The 18,667-nt window shown below is 40.4% G+C and overlaps 1 protein-coding gene across 7 annotated transcripts in view; it reads left to right on the forward strand.

The window, feature by feature from the left end:
- LOC105468128 (spermatogenesis associated serine rich 2 like) overlaps window positions 1–18,667 on the forward strand; it is a 170,939-nt gene that overhangs the window by 63,139 nt on the left and 89,133 nt on the right. For 6 of the 7 annotated variants that reach the window (XM_011718153.2, XM_011718149.2, XM_011718150.2 and 3 more), the window contains one exon: window positions 18,206–18,266. In XM_011718153.2, coding sequence (XP_011716455.2) covers window positions 18,228–18,266 — 39 coding nt within the window. In that variant the 5' untranslated portion in view covers window positions 18,206–18,227. Of the gene's footprint in view, window positions 1–5,927; window positions 6,113–18,205; window positions 18,267–18,667 lie in introns of those variants that run through there. The other variant, XM_011718155.3, reaches the window with a different exon arrangement.

Consider the following 18,667-nt stretch of genomic DNA (forward strand, 5'->3'; position numbering starts at 1 on the left):
GTGAATTCCCTTTCCATCATTCTCATTCAGTGGCCAGCCAGCTTCTGCTTGAACAGATTCGGTGACAGGAGTCTCACTACCTCCCAGGACAGCTTCACCTGCCCTTTAATGACACCAAATGTAACAGGAATAAAGGGAAAGGAACATAAGGAGATAGTAAGTTAAGGAATGGGTGAGAAAGAATGTGGCAGGTGGCCCAGGAAAGGGTATTCCATGGTGATTTGTCCTTAGTGGGAAGTGGAGAGCAAAATTTAAAGCACTGAGGAAATGTTGTTCCTCCCATTGATAATTTTCCTTCCCCCTTTGGCATTTTTGCCAAGCCGGCTTTACGTCTATGATTCTAAGTTTTGTGAGTACTAAGATGTTGCAACTGGAATGAACCCTCTAAATAATTTTTAAGCTACATATTCCTTTTATTTGTATTGAACCAAAACAATGGCACCAGACTAGTGGAATGAGGACCAGCTTGGGAGTTAGTTTGAGAGGTTTCAGTCTTAGCCTTGCTATTGACTAGCCCTGGGACCTGGGCCTTAACATATAAGCCTTAGTTCCCTCATCTCTAAATTGGAGATAATAATACCTACATGCAGGTACGTTGTGAGGCCTCAGTGAAACAGAATCATTCAGTGTGGTGCCTGAAGCGGGTTTTGTTTGGTTTGTTCACTGTTGTATTCCCAGCACCTAGGATGGTACCTGGCTCAGAGCAGGTGCCCACTAAGTGCTAAAATGAACACTGAATGAATGAATGACTGTGGTCAGTAAATGACAGCTATTGCTAAAGGCATGGCAGAGCTGTCAGACCGAAGAAGTCTTTGTAAAGCAAGAGGCTGATTATTCGGAGGCTTGAAGGAGAACGCTTTGTCGTAAGCTAAATTAATTTTTCCCCACTATACAGCATGGCTTTAAGATTCTTCAGAAACTGACTAGGTTGGTCTGATGGTAGTGGGTTATCAGAACTTATTAACATTAGTGTCACTAAAGTTGGCGTTTAATCCCCCTGTGCTAAATTTGACTGCCAGAAAAAAAAAAGAAGAAGAAGAAAACTGACTAATACTGTGACCATTAGAGTCTTTCCTCAATCCTAACCCTATGTTCTTTATGAGACATCTAGCGTGGTCTCATTCTGTCTAGTCAAGTATCATTCGAAAGCTTGGAACGAAAAATGAAACCAAGACTTAAAGACTGGCTGGTAGCCATTCAGAAATAGATACAAATGTAGATTAAGTTTTGACGACATTTTCCCTTTCTACTACCTCCTCACATTTTTAAGAGAACATTTAGTAAAACAAACAAGAGTGTCTTTTCAGTATCTGGTTATCTCTTTTTCCAGGCTGAGTAGTTTGGTAAGTTATATAATATTTGGTGTTACTCATCTCACAGGATGTAAAATCAGGTAAAAATAAAACCAAATGGAATCTTAAATACAGTTTGGGTTACTTTCCTAGAGGTAAGTATGACTCACCTATATAGTTTTATTTGTTTTGGAGCCCTTTAATATTTGTCAGATTAAGGCATATATTTTTACAAAACTAAAAGTACAGAAAGTCAGCTTGCACCAATTGGAAGTTATTTTAAAAGATCCTGTTTTCAATTCAGCATTTCAAGAATAACAGAGAAAATGCATAAGGTCTAGATTCAGAACCATGTAACCAAAAATGACAGTGGGGTGGGAGGGAGAATTGGGCTGGGATAGGATGAGAAGGAACTTTCCCATTTACTAAAAGAATAATGAAACAAGGATATTACCTCTAGCTGCATTACGAACAGAACAAACGTAAACCACACCACATAGACACCTCCTCCAAATACTGCCTTCTAATGTCATCTCATTGCTTACTGCCTGCTAATCTTATCTCCCTGCAGGAGCCAATCTGAAAATTACACTGCATCATAGTTAACTAAACACATTGCATCTAGCAGAGACAAATCGTGGACTCCCAGTAAATATTTATTAATTGACTTATGTGTGCTAAGCAGGTAGGTTTTCTTTCTGGCTTTACACATTAGTCACTGTTTCTGCAAGCGAAGTTTCACTTTCGCTCTTCCTCATACCTGCAGTGCCATTCCCATCATTGCCAGTATTGCCTCAAAGTAGTGCAAAAGAGCACTCCCTCTCTGAAGCCCTCTTTGATTAAGCTCACCTAAACTAAAGCCATCTCATTCCTCCAGAAGCCACTTTATGTACATGGTTATAATCATTTCAGAATGATTTGTTTACTATTTTGTTAAACATTCTTATTTCTCTTGGTTTTAATACCCCCATGCATGACAATATACACCCCCACCAAGAATGGACATTGAGTCTCAGTTCTCATAGGGATACACGCACACAGACACCCTCTACATGTAGGGTCTGGCCCAGGGGAAGCACACTCAAAGGACATGTTCCACAGTTAGATAATAAAATTGTTAGCATTAGTAAAATAAAACAGACATTCCTAATTATTTGTCTCTACAAATCAGCCAAGAATGGGTATAAATGGAATCAAAGCTGTGAGAGATGTGTCTACTTCACCAAACAGGTGATCAAAACCTAATACATTTACACCTCAAAATTGGTGTTAGGTAGATCGAATAACTACCAAAGTCTTCCAAAGGTAAATAATATGTAGTATTATATTTAGCTGAGAGGACTGTGCATTATTTGAGCCACTGTATTAAAAGTTTTGATTCATTCAATCTTTAGAAAAATGATTTGGAAGAGATTAAACTATGTATTGCTAATGCTTGTACACCATTGGAAGCATCTGGTACTTTCTGAACTTCCCGCAGCATGAGTTGAGCCATAGGGCAGGCCAGAGCTCCGTGCAAAGTGGAGAGGATGAGTATCTGCTCTCCAGCCTTTTATGCTACAAACTAAGTGTGGCCAAGGCAGACCATAAGATAGTTTATGAAGGGTCCGTTAAGTGCATGTAGGTGCCAACAGCAATGAAAATCCTATCTATGCTGGAGTTACATGGGTATATAGGAGTGAGGCTAATGGTTAAATGTGTTTAGCATTGGGTGAAAATGAATTTTTTTTTCATACTCCATAGAAAAGGTGAATTTCAGTCTTTCGTTTTTGGACAAAAGTGTTGGCTTTGATGGAGAGGAACTAGAGAGCTATAGTCTAGTGACTTTTTCCTGGGTATAAGCCTCTACATTAAGAAGAAATAAAATCAGTAAAAGATGCTGGGCAAGTTACCAGGTTAAAGGGGATACTTGGGGCCCAATAAGGAAGATATAGAGGGTTTGGGTGCTCATGATTAGACCTTGACTCTGATAATGACTAAAAGATACTGCAAGGTTGGAGGTATGCTGGGAGGAAGAGCAGAGTGGATCGGAAGGTGTGTGAAGTGATATGGCTAAAACAATATTGGACAATACTGGTTTTTTTGTTTTTTGAGATAGGGTCTCACTGTGTCACCCAGGCTGGAGTGCCAGTGGCATGATCACAGCTCACTGTAGCCTCGACCTCCTGGGCTCAAGTGATCCTCCCACTTCAGCTTCCCTAGTAGCTGGGACTACAGGCACATGCAACCACGCCTGGCTAATTTTAGTATTTTTAGTAGAGATAGGGTTTCACCACGTTGCCCAGGCTGCTCTCGAACTCCTGAACTCAAGGGATCCACCCACCTCAACCTCCCAAAGTGCTGGGATTACAAGCGTGAGTGACCGTGCCCAGCCTGACAATGCTGGTTTTAAAAGGGTGGCATTTAAAGTGATAACTTAGTATGAGGGGTTAAAAACTGGAGAAAAAATTATTAAAAATTCATTGCAAGCAAGACAAGAAGAATAAAAATGAGAGGACATTTATTCCTTTCTTTCCATGTGTCTTCATTGAACATTTAGCTTGTCAAAGGCATTGTATTTGGAACTTTGGAAGAGAGAAAGGCAAAGTAGAATTTGTCAGAAGCAGTCTTTTTAAAAGGAAGGAATTTTTTTGTAATATATTAAATCTGTTAAAGTCTTGTATACTTGAAGCACTTTAAAAGTATTTATTAATTTCCCATTACAACATCTTTCAGGTGACAAATTTCTATTTTGTATTACAGCTAGAAATTGAAAGTTCACTAAGATAGTAAATATGACCCCCTAGAATCTTGAGCGTATACTAAATGATCAAAATGAGTTTTTATTATCTGTGACTGCATTAGAATACACTAAAGGGAATTAAAATCATACGAATTCTTTCTTTTATTCATGTTGATACAATTACTTGAAGTCATGTATGGAAAGAGGTTTAGTAATTTTTAGATTGTTCCCTTATTAGCTCCAAGGCTTTATTTGAACTTTGCTCTTTCTATGTTATGACTGTTTATTGTCCTCTGAAGACAAGTACCTTAAGCCGTGAATTTGGTCACGAAAGCACTGAGCACAGCTGATAGCTACAAGGCAGGAAACCGTGACCTGACATGGGTTTCCGATCCACTCTATGGGGAAGTGATATTGTAGTAATGGATTTGCTTCTGCCAGTGCAGCTGTTTTAAAAGCATGGAAAACAAATGACCCTGTGGACACAGACAGAGCCCTGAGAGTTCATATTCCCTTCACAGGGCTGCAGTCAGGCCCCTAGCCTCGGGCTGCCACCCTCTCCTCTCTCGAGTCACCCCACCTCTCCCATCAGGTGACAGTGTGAGCTGGAAAAGGGACGGGTGTAGCCACACCAGGACAATTTGTGGTCAGAAGGTCAGGTTTCAAGGGCCGGCTCCGTTACTGGCTGGATGCGTGTTGGTAACCTCATAATCCTTAGATTCTCACCTGTAAAATGAGGACAGTGGGAAAACCACCACATGAGCTATGAGGGAATCTATTTATATTGTTTTATAGCACTTCTATAGCACTTGCTGTGTGCCAGGCACTGTTGTAATCACTTTACAAACGTGAACTCATTTCATCCTTCTTACCACCCTATGCCGTAGTTACTATTATTATCCCCATTTTACTGATGAGGAAACACGGCCTAGATCAAGGTACTTGCCCAAATCCCAAAACTAGTAAGAGGCTGAGCTGGGATTCAATCTTGGTGAATTGTAATTGCTTGTTTTTGGTCATAAGCACATAAGAAATAATCTGTATTGCAGAAAATAGGCAGTGTTTACTCTTGGAGAATATTTAAGGGCCCAAGATCCTGTGCTTGGTGACAGAGGCACAGGGCTGGTGGTAGCAACTTTCTAGGCCAACTGCCTGCGTGTGGTCAGCTAGATGGGCTCTGATGGTGGGGCCTGATCCAAGAGGGAAGTGAGCCTTTCTAAGAACATGTAGAATGTATGTGTTAGATTTCTAAAACTCAAACAAGTGAACAGGTAACATATATAGGACTAATGTGTGTATAGATGGAGCAGGTCTGACAGGTAAGAAACCCTTCTCCGCTGTGCCAACAAATGTACTCTACCACATGCGTCTCACCCTGGCTTTTTGCTGTTAAACTGAATAAACATCAGGCAAGAACTTCACTTCCTTGTGTGAACACATGCCCCTTAATAAAATGTATACCCCTGGACATGGTTTGTACATTTTCCATTTAATGCAAAATTAGCTAACAGATGTTTTCAATTAGGTGTAGAACCAGGAACTGGTTTCAGGGTGCAGTGCTAGAATGTGTACTAATTGATTGATATGCCTGTCCTGGTGTCTCCCGGAAGATAAGAAGCCCTTAGCAGACAATCATGCCCAGAAACTGACCTTTGGAATGATGACTGCAGTCCTAGCCTAAACCTTCTCAGCCTCAGGGGCAGTCAGTGTAAAGGTTGCAAGTTCAGTCTTAGAGCTATACCTTCCCTAAGATAAGAATGATGAAGAGTTGGCATTCACTAACAGGAGCCTGAAGGCAAAAACACTGGGCAGTTTCACAAAAAGGGAACAAGCAGTCTTTCTGAAGGTGAGTCTTCCTGTTGATCAGGTGGCCAAGGCCACCAGCCCACTGCTGATTACTCAGACACGCCCAAGATCCTGCTACTACCCTGGTTTCTGCCTCCACATTCGTCACTACTGAGATGACTTACTGGTCACGGTAAAAGCAAGTTGATAAAGGTGGCCAGTGGGGGAACAGAGCTTATCTGCCTCCTGAGAAAGCCAGTCGCTGGAAACTGGACTGAGAGCCCTGATTTGGAGCACGAGGAAACCTTAAAAAGTGAGTTGAGGTTACATTTTCTGGGAAGCCGTAAGAAGAGCAGTAATGGGGTGGGAAAGGGGGCTGGCTGCCTGGGGACGCTTTCCAGCTGGAAGTCTAAGCCCTGCCTTCGCTCCCCAGTATTTCTTTCCCACCAAGTGCCAGTGTGTTTAAGGCGGTACATCATATACTGTTTTTGTTCAGCTAGTGCCAGTAACATTTCAAGGAACTAGGAAGAACCTGACTTTCTCTGCCACTTAGAGAAAATCATTAAATGTTTACTAGGAGAGTTCTGACTCAATGAATTAGGATACTGTGAGTTCGTTGGAACAGAGGTTTTTGAAACCAGAATGTGCTGTGAAGAGATGATGGGTTCCTTTTCCGCATTTTTATTCCATGACAACCGAGCCAGCTTCCCAGAGTTAGCTATAAACACAGAGCTTTTGTTTGCCAGGTTTAGTTAGGGGTTCTCTTTGCCGGTCCGGAGTTATATTGCAGAACCATAATCCATGTTTTCTTTGGACATGAATATGCAGTGTTGTCCTTATAAAGATGCCATTAAAAGTTTAAAAAGCATACAGCCCCATCCCCAGTCCCACTAACGGCAAGCGTGCCTTGCATACTTTTGCACCCGACTCTCTGGGATGGGACTTTTGAGCTGGACAGACCACAGCCCCAGTGTTGCTGTGCCCAGAACCTTGAGCCAGCTGAATTCCAACTCTAATTCTTTTAGTTCTCAATGTCATTTCCTTCCCCACTTCCTTGCCTGGCATTCTCCTGTGTTTGTGTGTACATATCTGTCTTCATCATTGATCTGTAAGCTCCTTTGGGGCCAAGAGCTCTGGAGCCAGGAGATGTAAGTTCAAATCTTAGGTCAACCAGGTACTGAATAACTCTGTGACTTGGTGAGTAGCTTACCTCTCTGTGCTCACGTTTATTTTTCTACAAAATGGTGATAACAAAAATAGAAGTATACACTGCTTAGGGCGATTCTGAGAATAAAAGGAGTTAATACATGGAACGTGCTTAGAGCAGTGCTGGGTATACGGTAAGGGTTCAGTAAGTGTAGCTTTAACCACTGCCAGCATTCCCCACAGACCCTGGCGCGTTGTCGGTGTTTAATGAATGTTTGTCAAATTATAAGAAAAAACATTGCCCTTTCTGTAGGAATTGCCCATAGCTGAAGAGATGGGGAAAGGAAAGAAAGAAAGGGAACACATGATATTTCTTTTTCAACATTGGGGAGTTTGTGGTAAAGTACTTGGGGCTCTGGAGTATAAAGAACTATGTTTGATCTTTTGTCCAAACCCCTCTGGGATTTGGGATTTGCCAGCGGGCGGTTGCGGGGATGGGGGAGCAAAGCAGTGTGCTCTGCAGGGAGAGAACCAATTACAGTGTGCTTGAAGAGGGTGGCATTTATTCTGCTGAACCTCTTTTCTGCTTCACATAACGTTGGCTACTTCACCTTTCCTGAGATGTCTCTGAGGATGGGCATATTTTAAAGACTTGAGCTTACATCATCGCATCTTACAAGAACGGAGTATAATTGAGTTGCTGATACAAGTAGGTACTTGCACCAGGTCCGGGTCGCCCACATCTCTATGGAAACACATGTTTGCTTTAAAGCCCAGCAATCAGAAGCAGATCCTTATAGGAGCCAGCGTTGGGTCACTTTTAGAAAAAGCCATTTATTTATATTCTCAAGTCAGCAGAGACCTATGAAATGAAATAATTTCAAATTAAATAGAAAAACCATGCCGTAGGTGAATGCTAATAAAGCCTGCCATGCGTCCTCCTTCCTCTGTGCTTGCACTGCCTTAGATCTGCCGCATTTATTTTGGCTGTCCTTTGCTCTTTTGTGCCCATTTGCATTCTGCTGCTGTGGGGAGGTGGTTTGGCACTTTATGCAAAAATGGTTAATCTTCATTCATAAGCATTTGCCAGTACTGAAATGGAAAATTCAAAGCTGGGACTGCCATAAAGTGCGCTTTGTGTTCCTCTCTGCCGTGTACGTGCAGCATATACAACAGTGTGCGCCACACAGATGACGCTGCCTGCCGTACGAGCACTCAGCACTCGGGGCTGTTGAGTGAAGATGTTCTCCCATGAAGGTCTCAAACTTGCATCAGCACACCTTGCCCTAGATCTGTTCAAGTGATATTCTAAGAGATTGGAAGCTTTTATCTGCCTCTGAAAGCAGGCCTTTTCACATCAGTATTGACTGTTAATGACCCGTTTAAATAAAACATTCAATTTTCTTTCTTCCCCCCACAAAGAACTTAGTAGGCAGTGACATTTCTAAACCAAAGGCTAACCCTGCTTTTCAAAAAAGGCCAAGCCAGAGCTTTTAAATGTGAAATTTTTTCTGACATTTGCCCTTAAAATGTTTTTCAGTGAAGTTGTTCTAACAGTGGGTTGAGTACATTGAAATGTCTTTGAATGAAAATGCAACCTTGAGTTTTTTTCTCCAAATTAAACAAAAAATACCAGTCTAAGTATCTTCATATGAAATTCATATTTCAGTCACCACTGTGTTTCATTTTTTGTGTTTCTCAGTCCTAATAATTAAAGCGACTTTCCTTTGAGGAACAAGAACTTTTATTAAACTATGGAAATTAAACCACAGAAACAAAGAGCAAAAACACTTGAAATATAAGAGACCTCAGTTGTTACCATGCCAGATAAGGAGTAGCAAAGGATGGAGGGAAAAGAAGGAGGGGGCAAAATGGAAGAGAAATTAGGCAATTGAACAGTTAGGCGACAGAAAACATACCTACTACTAAATTTAGACCAAATCTCAGTTTCGTAGAAGGAACAGTTTCCCTCTTTAGCTGGCATGCAAGTGCCCCTGATTGTGCTTAGGGCACTGGATGGTTAGTCTCTCGTTTAAAAGTGACCTGTACAGAGAAATAGCCTACTACTGTACATCATTGGAGACGGTGCCCACGCCTTTGTAAGTGTTTCCATCAACTCCTAGTGCCCGTACAGACCTGTAGTACATGAGAGCCAAAAGAGACCACAACCTGGAGGCCTGAGACCCTCGTGCCACACTGTGGCCCATCAGGAGGAATGGTGCCCTTTATAGACAGATGTGAAGTCCTTCCAGCTCTCCCTATTGAAACTTACCTGTCCTGTTTCCCATCCTCTCAGAGCACTGCTCTCTGCTAAGGGCCAATTGATGGCAGTAGGAGAATGAAATAAATTAATCTGTGATAGTGCACCTTCTTCCAGAGGTAATAACATGCCTTCAACTAAGTAGAAATGCGTATGTCTCTTAAGAAGCTCATACTCAGAGATACTGTTGGATGCTGTTTTGCCTGAGAGATTTTTGCTGCTTCTCAAATCACACGGCATAATTGACTTCCTAAACACAAGATCAGTGCTGATTCTTCCCCTCTGAGCAGCCGTGAGAAAATGTCTTAGGATCTACATGATCATAGTGATGCAGGATTTTCAATAGCATTGTCTAGGCTATACCAAAGTCAGGTACACAGACACTTTAATTACTCTAACTTAATAATTTAAGTTAGTAATTCAATTAGTTACACCTTTAGACCCCAGAATGTCACAGAGCCACTGGCAGCATCACAGCTCACAAGAAACAATTTGTTGGCTGAGGGCCCACTAACTGCAACTTCACCTGAAGTAGGAAGCTGCAGGAAAACAGCCTTTTTCTGGTGGGGGTGTTGTGGCGAATGGAGTCTCACTCTGTCACCCAGACTGGAGTGCAGTGACGTGATCTCAGCTCACTGCAACTTCCGCCCCACCTCCCGGGTTCAAGCAATTCTCCTGTCTCAGCCCCTCCCCCCCACCTTACCCCCCAAGTACCTGGGACTACAAGCACACGCCATCACGCCCAGCTAATTTTTGTATTTTTAGGAGAGACAAGGTTTTGTCATACTGGTCAGGCTGGTCTCGAACTCTTGACCTCAGATGATCCACCCACCTCAGCCTCCCAAAGTGCTGGGATTACAGGAGTAAGCCATCGCGCCCAGCCAAAAATAGCCATTTCTTTAAAACAAGTTAATTTATGCCCATTCCTGTGTGAGTGGAGTGATTTCGCGCTGCAGTTTGTGCGTCCTGCACATGCACAAGGCATTATCGTGGGCCTCTCTGGCCTGAGAAGGCAGGTCCCGGAGAACAGTTTTATTCCCCTGGCGGAGTTCTTACTGTATTTCATAGACAGTGAGCCTCGTGACTCATTTATGATGGTTTTGAGGTGTGTTAGCCCAATGGCCATGGGCTTGCTGAGTTGGACTGCCTTAGGTTTGAGTCCTGGCCCTGCCACTTACTATGGGACCTTGAGCAGTTACTAGATCTCTTTAAAAGTGCTTCAGTTTCCACGTATGTAAAAATAGGGATAATCTTTTTTTTTTTTTGAGACGAAGTCTTTCTCGTGTCCCCCAGTCTGGAGTGCAGTGGCGCGATCTTGGCTCACTGCAACCTCCACCTCCTGGGTTCAAGCAATTCTCCTGCCTCGGCCTCCCGAGTAGCTGGGATTACAGGTGTGTACCACCACACACAGCTAATTTTTTGTATTTTAAGTAGAGATGGGGTTTCACCATGTTGGCCAGTCTGGTCTCGAACTCCTGACCTCAGGTGATCCGCCCGCCTCAGCCTCCCAAAGTGCTGGGATTACAGGCATGAGCCACTGCGCCCGGCAAATATGGGGGTAATCTTAATTTCTATTTGTAGAGTTGTGATGGTAAAATGAAAAAAAAAATGTATGTCAAGCACTTAGCAGAGTGTCTGGTACGTTATAAGTTCTCCAGAAGTGTGCTAATTATTATTAATAATGTATTTGTGAAAAGATTATTCCTTAACAGCATAATTTGGAGGAAACTCATCTTCTCCTTATCTCTGTAGGCTTCCATGAGAATCTGTTTCTTGTGTGTAATATTTGGGATTAAGGAAGAGGCTCTTTCTTTATGTTCCAGGATGGAGACACTAGTGGTTCTCACGGTTTTGCTAGTGCATGGCTTGTTAAGCACTGATTGCTGTGCTGCCCCTGCCCTCCAGAGCTTCTCTTTCTGTCTGGTGAGGAGCAGAGTATTTGCATTTTTAACAAGTTCCCAGGTGATGCTGATGCTACTCATCTGGGAACCACACTTTAAGAACCTCTGCTCTGGGACAGTACTTTCCAATAGAAATATAACATAAGCCACACATGCAATCGTACATTTTCTAGCAGTCACATTGAAAAAGTGAAAAGAAGTGGACGAAATTAATTTTAATATTGTATTTTGTTTAATCCAATCTATCAAATACTACCATTTCAACATATAATCAATATAAAAAGTATTAATGAGACAGCTTATATTCCTTTTTTAGTACTCAGTCTTTGAAATTCGGCCTCTATTAAACCCTTCCAGCACATTTCACTTTAGACTAGCCACATTCAAATCTGGCTTTGCATGAAAATGACCTGGGAGTAGCTGTTTTTCATCACAACTTCCCTACACCAACTGACCTTGGGGCCCAGAAATCTCACTTTTTCAGAGCTCCCTGGTTAAATCTTTTGATCAGCTGGAAACTCAACTTGCTCCAATCTCTACCAACTTGGTCATTTTCCCTCTCTAAGCGATATGTCATGACATTTGGCATTTACCCACTCCAGCTTACATTATGATAATTTATGAAATACCCTATTAACGGCCCCAAATATGCAGTATGATTATTATGTTTTTATAACTCATGGGAAATTTTGCGTTAATAACCTTGAAAATTTTGTTAAAATCATTACTTAAAATGTTTTCTTATGTATTTCCTATGGTTTCTTAAATCCAGTTCAAGGAAAGTGATGTAATACCCGAGAACAGGAAAGTAAACCTAAGAGCATTAATGGGTTTCAGAGAAACAAAAGTGAAACTTTATTACTGCCTATACAATCAAACAGGAGGGAGAAAGGAGACAAGCAAGTCAGAAAGCGATTTGATAGCTCAGTACGTTGATAGAACTTTCCATGTTTTATGTGATTGCATTAGAAACATAAATATGTATTTTTAAAACTTTACAGAGGGTCATACATATTAAACTTTGTTAAATTGTATCAGTTGGAAATACTGAGACAAACATATTTGCCAGAATTTCTATTATTTGGGTTTATTTTTTATAAAAAAATGTTTATCTTTGTTCTAAGCTAATAGATTTTCTGGCTACTGTTAATGCATATTCTGTAAGATTTTTGCTCAGTGATCAGTTCAATATACTTTTGTGTTTGAAGTGATTGGTGGTAACCGTGTTTGTGGTTCCTAAATTTTATCCTAGAAAAGTATATACAGATGATGTATTAAAATGGTGAAAATCTTTTCTTTATGACTAATATGTTTCCCTAATAAGTTTTAACAATTTCCTTGATCCCTATTTTTCTTTAAGACATACGTAAAAATTAGATGATTGTATCTATATATGTTTGTAATGGTATTCCTGAAATCTAAATTGCAATTTTAGGGAAAAAAGTTTTAAAAAATGTCTAAGTTGTTGAAATGTTGCACCAATATCAGGACTTACATTTCTGAGTATCTTAATTTTGTATTGATTCATTGGTATGTACAGAACTTGTATCCATGGACTTGAATAGCCCTCAGTAATTGGCCTGTTCCAATAACAATTTCAAATGATAATAATGAGGAGAAACCAGGTTCTTCTCAAGAAGTCAAAGATCCCTGTACCTTTCTTATAGATTTAAAAGCTCTTGTGGTCGATGCATGTTAAGGTATGAGTATTCGGTCATGTTTGGCAGTGATACACTACCAAGCATGATGACCAAGATGTTAGGGAGAAGGTCTATTGTGCCCAGACACCTGTTACTCACTGTAGGTCCTAAAAATCACGGCATTAGAGGCTTCTTGGGCTTACCTAGATGTCTGCACCTTGGAGGACTGAGGCTTCATGTTGCTAAACTCTGGGCCTGTCATGTAAAATGAGGTGAAAATATATTGAAAAGTTCCTTGACTACTTTAAACAATTAAGATTCAGATGAAATTGAGCTGACTGGGCAGATATAGTTCATAGCAGAGAAGAGAATCTCAAAATAGGGACACAGCCCAGTTTCATTTTCACAGCAGGGAGGGTCAGCTCGGTAAAGGTAATGAGCACATGATGTTATGCAGGGGCAAGGTGGGCTTCCGGACATTCTGGAAGGACTAGTGCCAATGGGAGGGTGCAGACACTCAACAAGGACCTTCAGGACACACTGAGAATAACCTTGCCTCTCCCACAGTTTCCCTAGTGTTTGTGCTTAGCAGTAGAACCCAACTTGACTATCTGGTCACTTAAACTTATAATTATTTAAGGCAAACCAAATTTATGGTCTGTTTAGATTAAAACCTTTTAACTAGTTTCCTATTGCCTCTTGTTACGCACCAGCTGGCAGAAAGCTGTGATATTAGAAACAGTAAGATGTTATTTTACTGTGATGTGGAGAGTGTATTGGAACCCACATGGAAGGTAGAGTCTGTAGAAGCAGCCTTCCACATGGGAAAAATAATTGAGAGTAAAATGGACAAGGAATGGGTCCCTATAATTATTTTTATCTTATCTTCCCATCTGAAAAACTTAAAATAGCCCCATTCTACCCTCACGGCCAGCATTTTCCTTCCACAAAAAAATAAAATTATGATTTGAATAAAATTGTAATTAATCTTACTAGCATCAGTCTCAAAGAAGAGTCTTCCTTGAGTTAGACTTTGAGGTCAAAGAGAAAAAGAATTGCCAAGGAAGTTGTGAGTATGTGTGCGTGTATGCTTTCTTATGAATATAGCTTACGATCCATTGTCACTATGTCTTCAGATCTCATGAATTTTCTGTCTTCAATGGAATTCCTCCCTGATTCCCCTGTGGATTATAACATTTCAGCTTTAGAAAATGCTGCATATCCAAACCCTAGACATCAAAGCCCAAATGCAAAACAAAGCAAAAGCTTCTATTAGATTTCACATATCTGTAATGGCAAAATTAGATGTGTCCAGAAGAATCAGCTGATCTGGTCTATTGAAAGGCATTGTGGCTCACAGATTCATTCTTAATGGCACCAAATTCAGCTGTCACCATTCAGTTCTTCATAGTTCTTAGGTATACCTCTCTCCTCCCCCCCACCCCCCCATATACACATTCTTATACTATCACACACTGAAAAATTCATATATATATAGTGTATGTTTACATAATACCAAAACTTTCATTTGAATAAGAAAGTCAGCCATCCAGAAGTCTTCCAATATAAAGCTTGCAGACCATCTTGCAGGCTTGTAATGACCAACGAAAGGCTTCACTTTCCATCCATGGCTTGTAAACAGAAGCACCTAATTATTTGTTCTTGTACTTCACACATCATTCATGTTCACTGTTAGAAATAATCAGAAAAGAATCCTTTATTTACAAGTGAGTAACTTTCAGGGGCAGGAATAAGTGAAAATAAAATTCAAGTGTTATTTGCCAACTATTAGGTTGGTGCAAAAGTATTTGTGACCTTAGCCATTACTTTCTTTTTTTTTTTTTTTCCATACTATAGTTTTTATTATGGACAAAAACCCGAATACGTAAAGGAAATAGGAAGTCTTCAGATACCACAAAATGACTTCTTTTTTTGTTTGTTTGTTTGTTTGTTTTCTTTTTTTCTTTTTCTTTTTTATTACACTTTAAGTTCTAGGGTACATGTGCACAACGTGCAGGTTTGTTACACATGTATGCATGTGTCATGTTGGTGTGCTGCACCCATTAACTCATCATTTACATTAGGTATATCTCCTAATGCTATCCCTCTCTGCTCCACCCACCCCACAACAGGCCCCAGTGTGTGATGTTCCCCTTCCTGTGTCCAAGTGTTCTCATTGTTCAGTTCCCACCTATGAGTGAGAACATGCGGTGTTTGGTTTTCTGTTCTTGTGATAGTTTGCTGAGAGTGATGGTTTCCAGCTGCGTCCATGTCCCTACAGAGGACATGAACTCATCCTTTTTTATGGCTGCATAGTATTCCGTGGTGTATATGTACCACATTTTCTTAATCCAGTCTGTCATTGACAGACATTTGGGTTGGTTCCAAGTCTTTGCTATTGTGAATAGGGCCGCAATAAACATACGTGTGCATGTGTCTTTATAGCAGCATGATTTATAATCCTTTGGGTATATACCCAGTAATAGCATGGCTGGGTCAAATGGTATTTCTAGTTCTAGATCCCTGAGGAATCGCCACACTGTCTTCCACAATGGTTGAACTAGTTTACAGTCCCACCAACAGTGTCAAAGTGTTCCTCTTTCTCCACATCCTCTCCAGCACCTGTTGTTTCCTGACTTTTTAATGATGGCCATTCTAACTGGTGTGAGATGATATCTCATTGTGGTTTTGATTTGCATTTTTCTGATGGCTAGTGGTGATGAGCGTTTTTTCATGTATCTGTTGGCTGCATAAATATCTTCTTTTGAGAAGTGTCTCTTCATATCCTTTGCCCACTTTTTGATGGGGTCATTTGTTTTTTTCTTGTAAATTTGTTTGAGTTCTTTGTAGGTTCTGGATATTAGCCCTTTGTCAGATGAGTCAATTGCAAAAATTTTCTCCCATTCTGTAGGTTGTCTGCTCACTCTGATGGTAGTTTCTTTTGCTGTGCAGAAGCTCTTTAGTTTAATTAGATCCCATTTGTCAATTTTGGCTTTTGTTGCCATTGCTTTTTGTGTTTTAGACGTGACGTTCTTGCCCATGCCTATGTCCTGAATGGTATTGCCTAGGTTTTCTTCTAGGGTTTTTATGGTTTTAGGTCTCACATTTAAGTCTCTCTTCCATCTTGAATTAATTTTTGTATAAGGTGTAAGGAAGGGATCCAGTTTCAGCTCTCTACTTGTAGCTAGCCAGTTTTCCCAGCATCATTTATTAAATAGGGAATCCTTTCCCCATTTCTTGTTTTTGTCAGGTTTGTCAAAGATCAGATGGTTGTAGATGTGTGGTATTATTTCTGAGGGCTCTGTTCTGTTCCATTGGTCTGTATCTCTGTTTTGGTACCAGTACCATGCTGTTTTGGTTACTGTAGCCTTGTAGTATAGTTTGAAGTCAGGTAGCATGATGCCTCCAGCTTTGTTCTTTTGGCTTAGAACTGTCTTGGTGATGGGTTAGCCATTACTTTCAATGGCAAAAATCACAATTACTTTTGCACCAACTGATTCTCCTATATGCCAAGTCAAGGGATATAGAACTTACCATTTGTAGGGTGTTTCAATAGACTGGGCACTTTTGTGGAGCATTTGGGAAAGTGCTGCTTTACTGGAAGCAAGTATGCAGGGTCTCTCCTGCTAGCATGTCCAAATGCTTGTGTTAGTGGCAGTGTTACTTGGAAACTTATAAAAATAAAATCTTACTGTTTCTAATATTTGATAATTTGTCTCTCTGGATTCCTAGTTGAGAATAATTTGAGTAGTAATAGAGTTAACATTGCGTATTACCAAGCTTTCATCCTAAAATCAGCAAAAGATAATGGATCTGAATTTATGCTCTATTTAAGATGTAGGTGTAAAATAAAATAGTGGGGAAGAATCAGAGAATTTTTGCAAGTTATTCCTAGCATGTGTCTACTCTGGAGGTGGGGACACTCTTTATAACAAAAGCAAAAGAATATAAGAAAGTGTTTCAGTGGTTCTTGATTGACAAAAACCATTCAACATGCAAATAGGTGGTATATGTTGATATCTTGGCCTGACTGGCTGCTAATTTCTGAACCAATCTGTTTGTGCATTTAAGTCATTTATTCTCTATTTCAAAAAGATTGAATCCATTAAAGTCTTAAGATCTGTCTTCCATTATAATGGTGAAAGATTTTGACCAGATTAGGGAAAAGAAAACACAACAGCCTGATTTTGGGAACACAGATCTTCTCAGAGGGGAGCACTTTACAAAGGAGATTGGACACCAAAGGCAGAAACTCTGAAGATTTTGAAGAAACAGAAGGATTATGGGAAGTTTTAAGGGACCATTTGAAAATGGAGATTAAGAAATTATGGACAATAAAAATTATGGTGAAGATACATATGTATTGATCTGGAATGTTGCTCATGATATGTTGGTAAGTGAAAAAACAAATTTAAAACGGTTATATTCCGTTGGAGAGTAAGGCAGGAGAGGTGGCAGCTTTAGATATGGTGGTCAGTGAAGCCCTCTTGGAGGAGGTGATACTCGAGCTAAGATGAAGACTGCAGAGGACAGGCACAGTGGCTCACACCTATAATCCCAGTGCTTTGGAAGGCCGAAGGGGGAGGATCACTTGAGCCCAGAAGTTTGAGACCAGCCTGGACAACAAAGTGAGACCCTTGTCTCTACAAAAAATACAAAAATTAGCTGAGGGCAGTGATGCATACCTGCAGCTCCACCTACTTGGGAGGCTGAGGCGGCAGGATCGCTTGAGTTGAGGAGATCGAGGCTGCAGTGTACTGCGATCACGCCACTGCATTCCAGTCTGGCAACAGGTAGGTTTTCCTTTAGATTTGTTTTGAGACAAGCTCAAAAAAAAGGTTTTGAGGCCGGCCCACGAAAAAAGACTACAGGAAAGGAACAGCCCTGCAAAGATCTGAAATTAGAGCATTCCAGATAGAGAGAAAAGTTGGGGAAAAAAAAGACAAGAAAAGAAGTTGGGGGGTGGATTCTTATGTTTAAACCTGGAGTAGTTTCCTCCTGTTTCTTCCTGCAGTGCTTGGTATTGTTATGTACATATAGGAGAGATATATTCAATAAATGTTTGTTAGATTACCTAGGAGCCGATAAAAGCTTTGAGACAGTGAGGACTGTGATGACAATACTTAGTTAAAATAGGTACAATTTCCCTTCTCTCTATTTTTGACCACCTTTCTTCTACATAATAGGAAGAAACACAATTTAGATAAATTCCCATCTGTCTTTGTCATTTTTCATGTCAATACAGTATGAATAAAAGATTTTACTTTGTCTTCTAGAGTTATTGTAACATGCTTTTAGAACGTATCTAAGTCAGATGCCTAGCCTGAAAGTATTTTTACATTCTAAAATGATATTTATGATTATGACCGAATGAAGTTGTTTACTATGTTGGAAGAGAGTAAAAAAATAACACATTGAGAAATCAATTTTAAAACTTAATCTTTTTTCCTTCTTTATAGGGCCTATTCCACTAGAAGCAAGATGGCTGAACTCAATACTCATGTGAATGTCAAGGAAAAGGTAAGATCAAGTTATATTGGCTCACAGAAACTCCAAACTGGGTAATACAGTCCCTCGCTGGTAAAAACTCAGTTACAATGGAGAAAAGGAAAATAATTTTGGGGGATATGTAGTAAGTTTGCCACACCAGTGAACTGTTGAGCAGAAAGAATCATAAGTAATGTCTACTGAAAGCATGTTAAGCATATGGCGCTCATTTTTTCATTTACTCTTGACCATAACTCCATAAAGAAGATACTGTTGTTATTTCCATTTTACAGAGGTGGAAGTTGAGAAACAGAGAAGTTAAGTAATTTGGCTAAGTTCACGTAGCTGGTAAACAGCAGAACTGGGATTTGAACCCAGGCAGTATGCCGTTCCACAGTTCATACTCTTCACCCCCACGCTGGGTTACACCTAAG

The sequence above is a fragment of the Macaca nemestrina genome, chromosome 11 (assembly GCF_043159975.1).
Source record: "Macaca nemestrina isolate mMacNem1 chromosome 11, mMacNem.hap1, whole genome shotgun sequence".
In the NCBI taxonomy this organism is placed as follows: domain Eukaryota; kingdom Metazoa; phylum Chordata; class Mammalia; order Primates; family Cercopithecidae; genus Macaca; species Macaca nemestrina.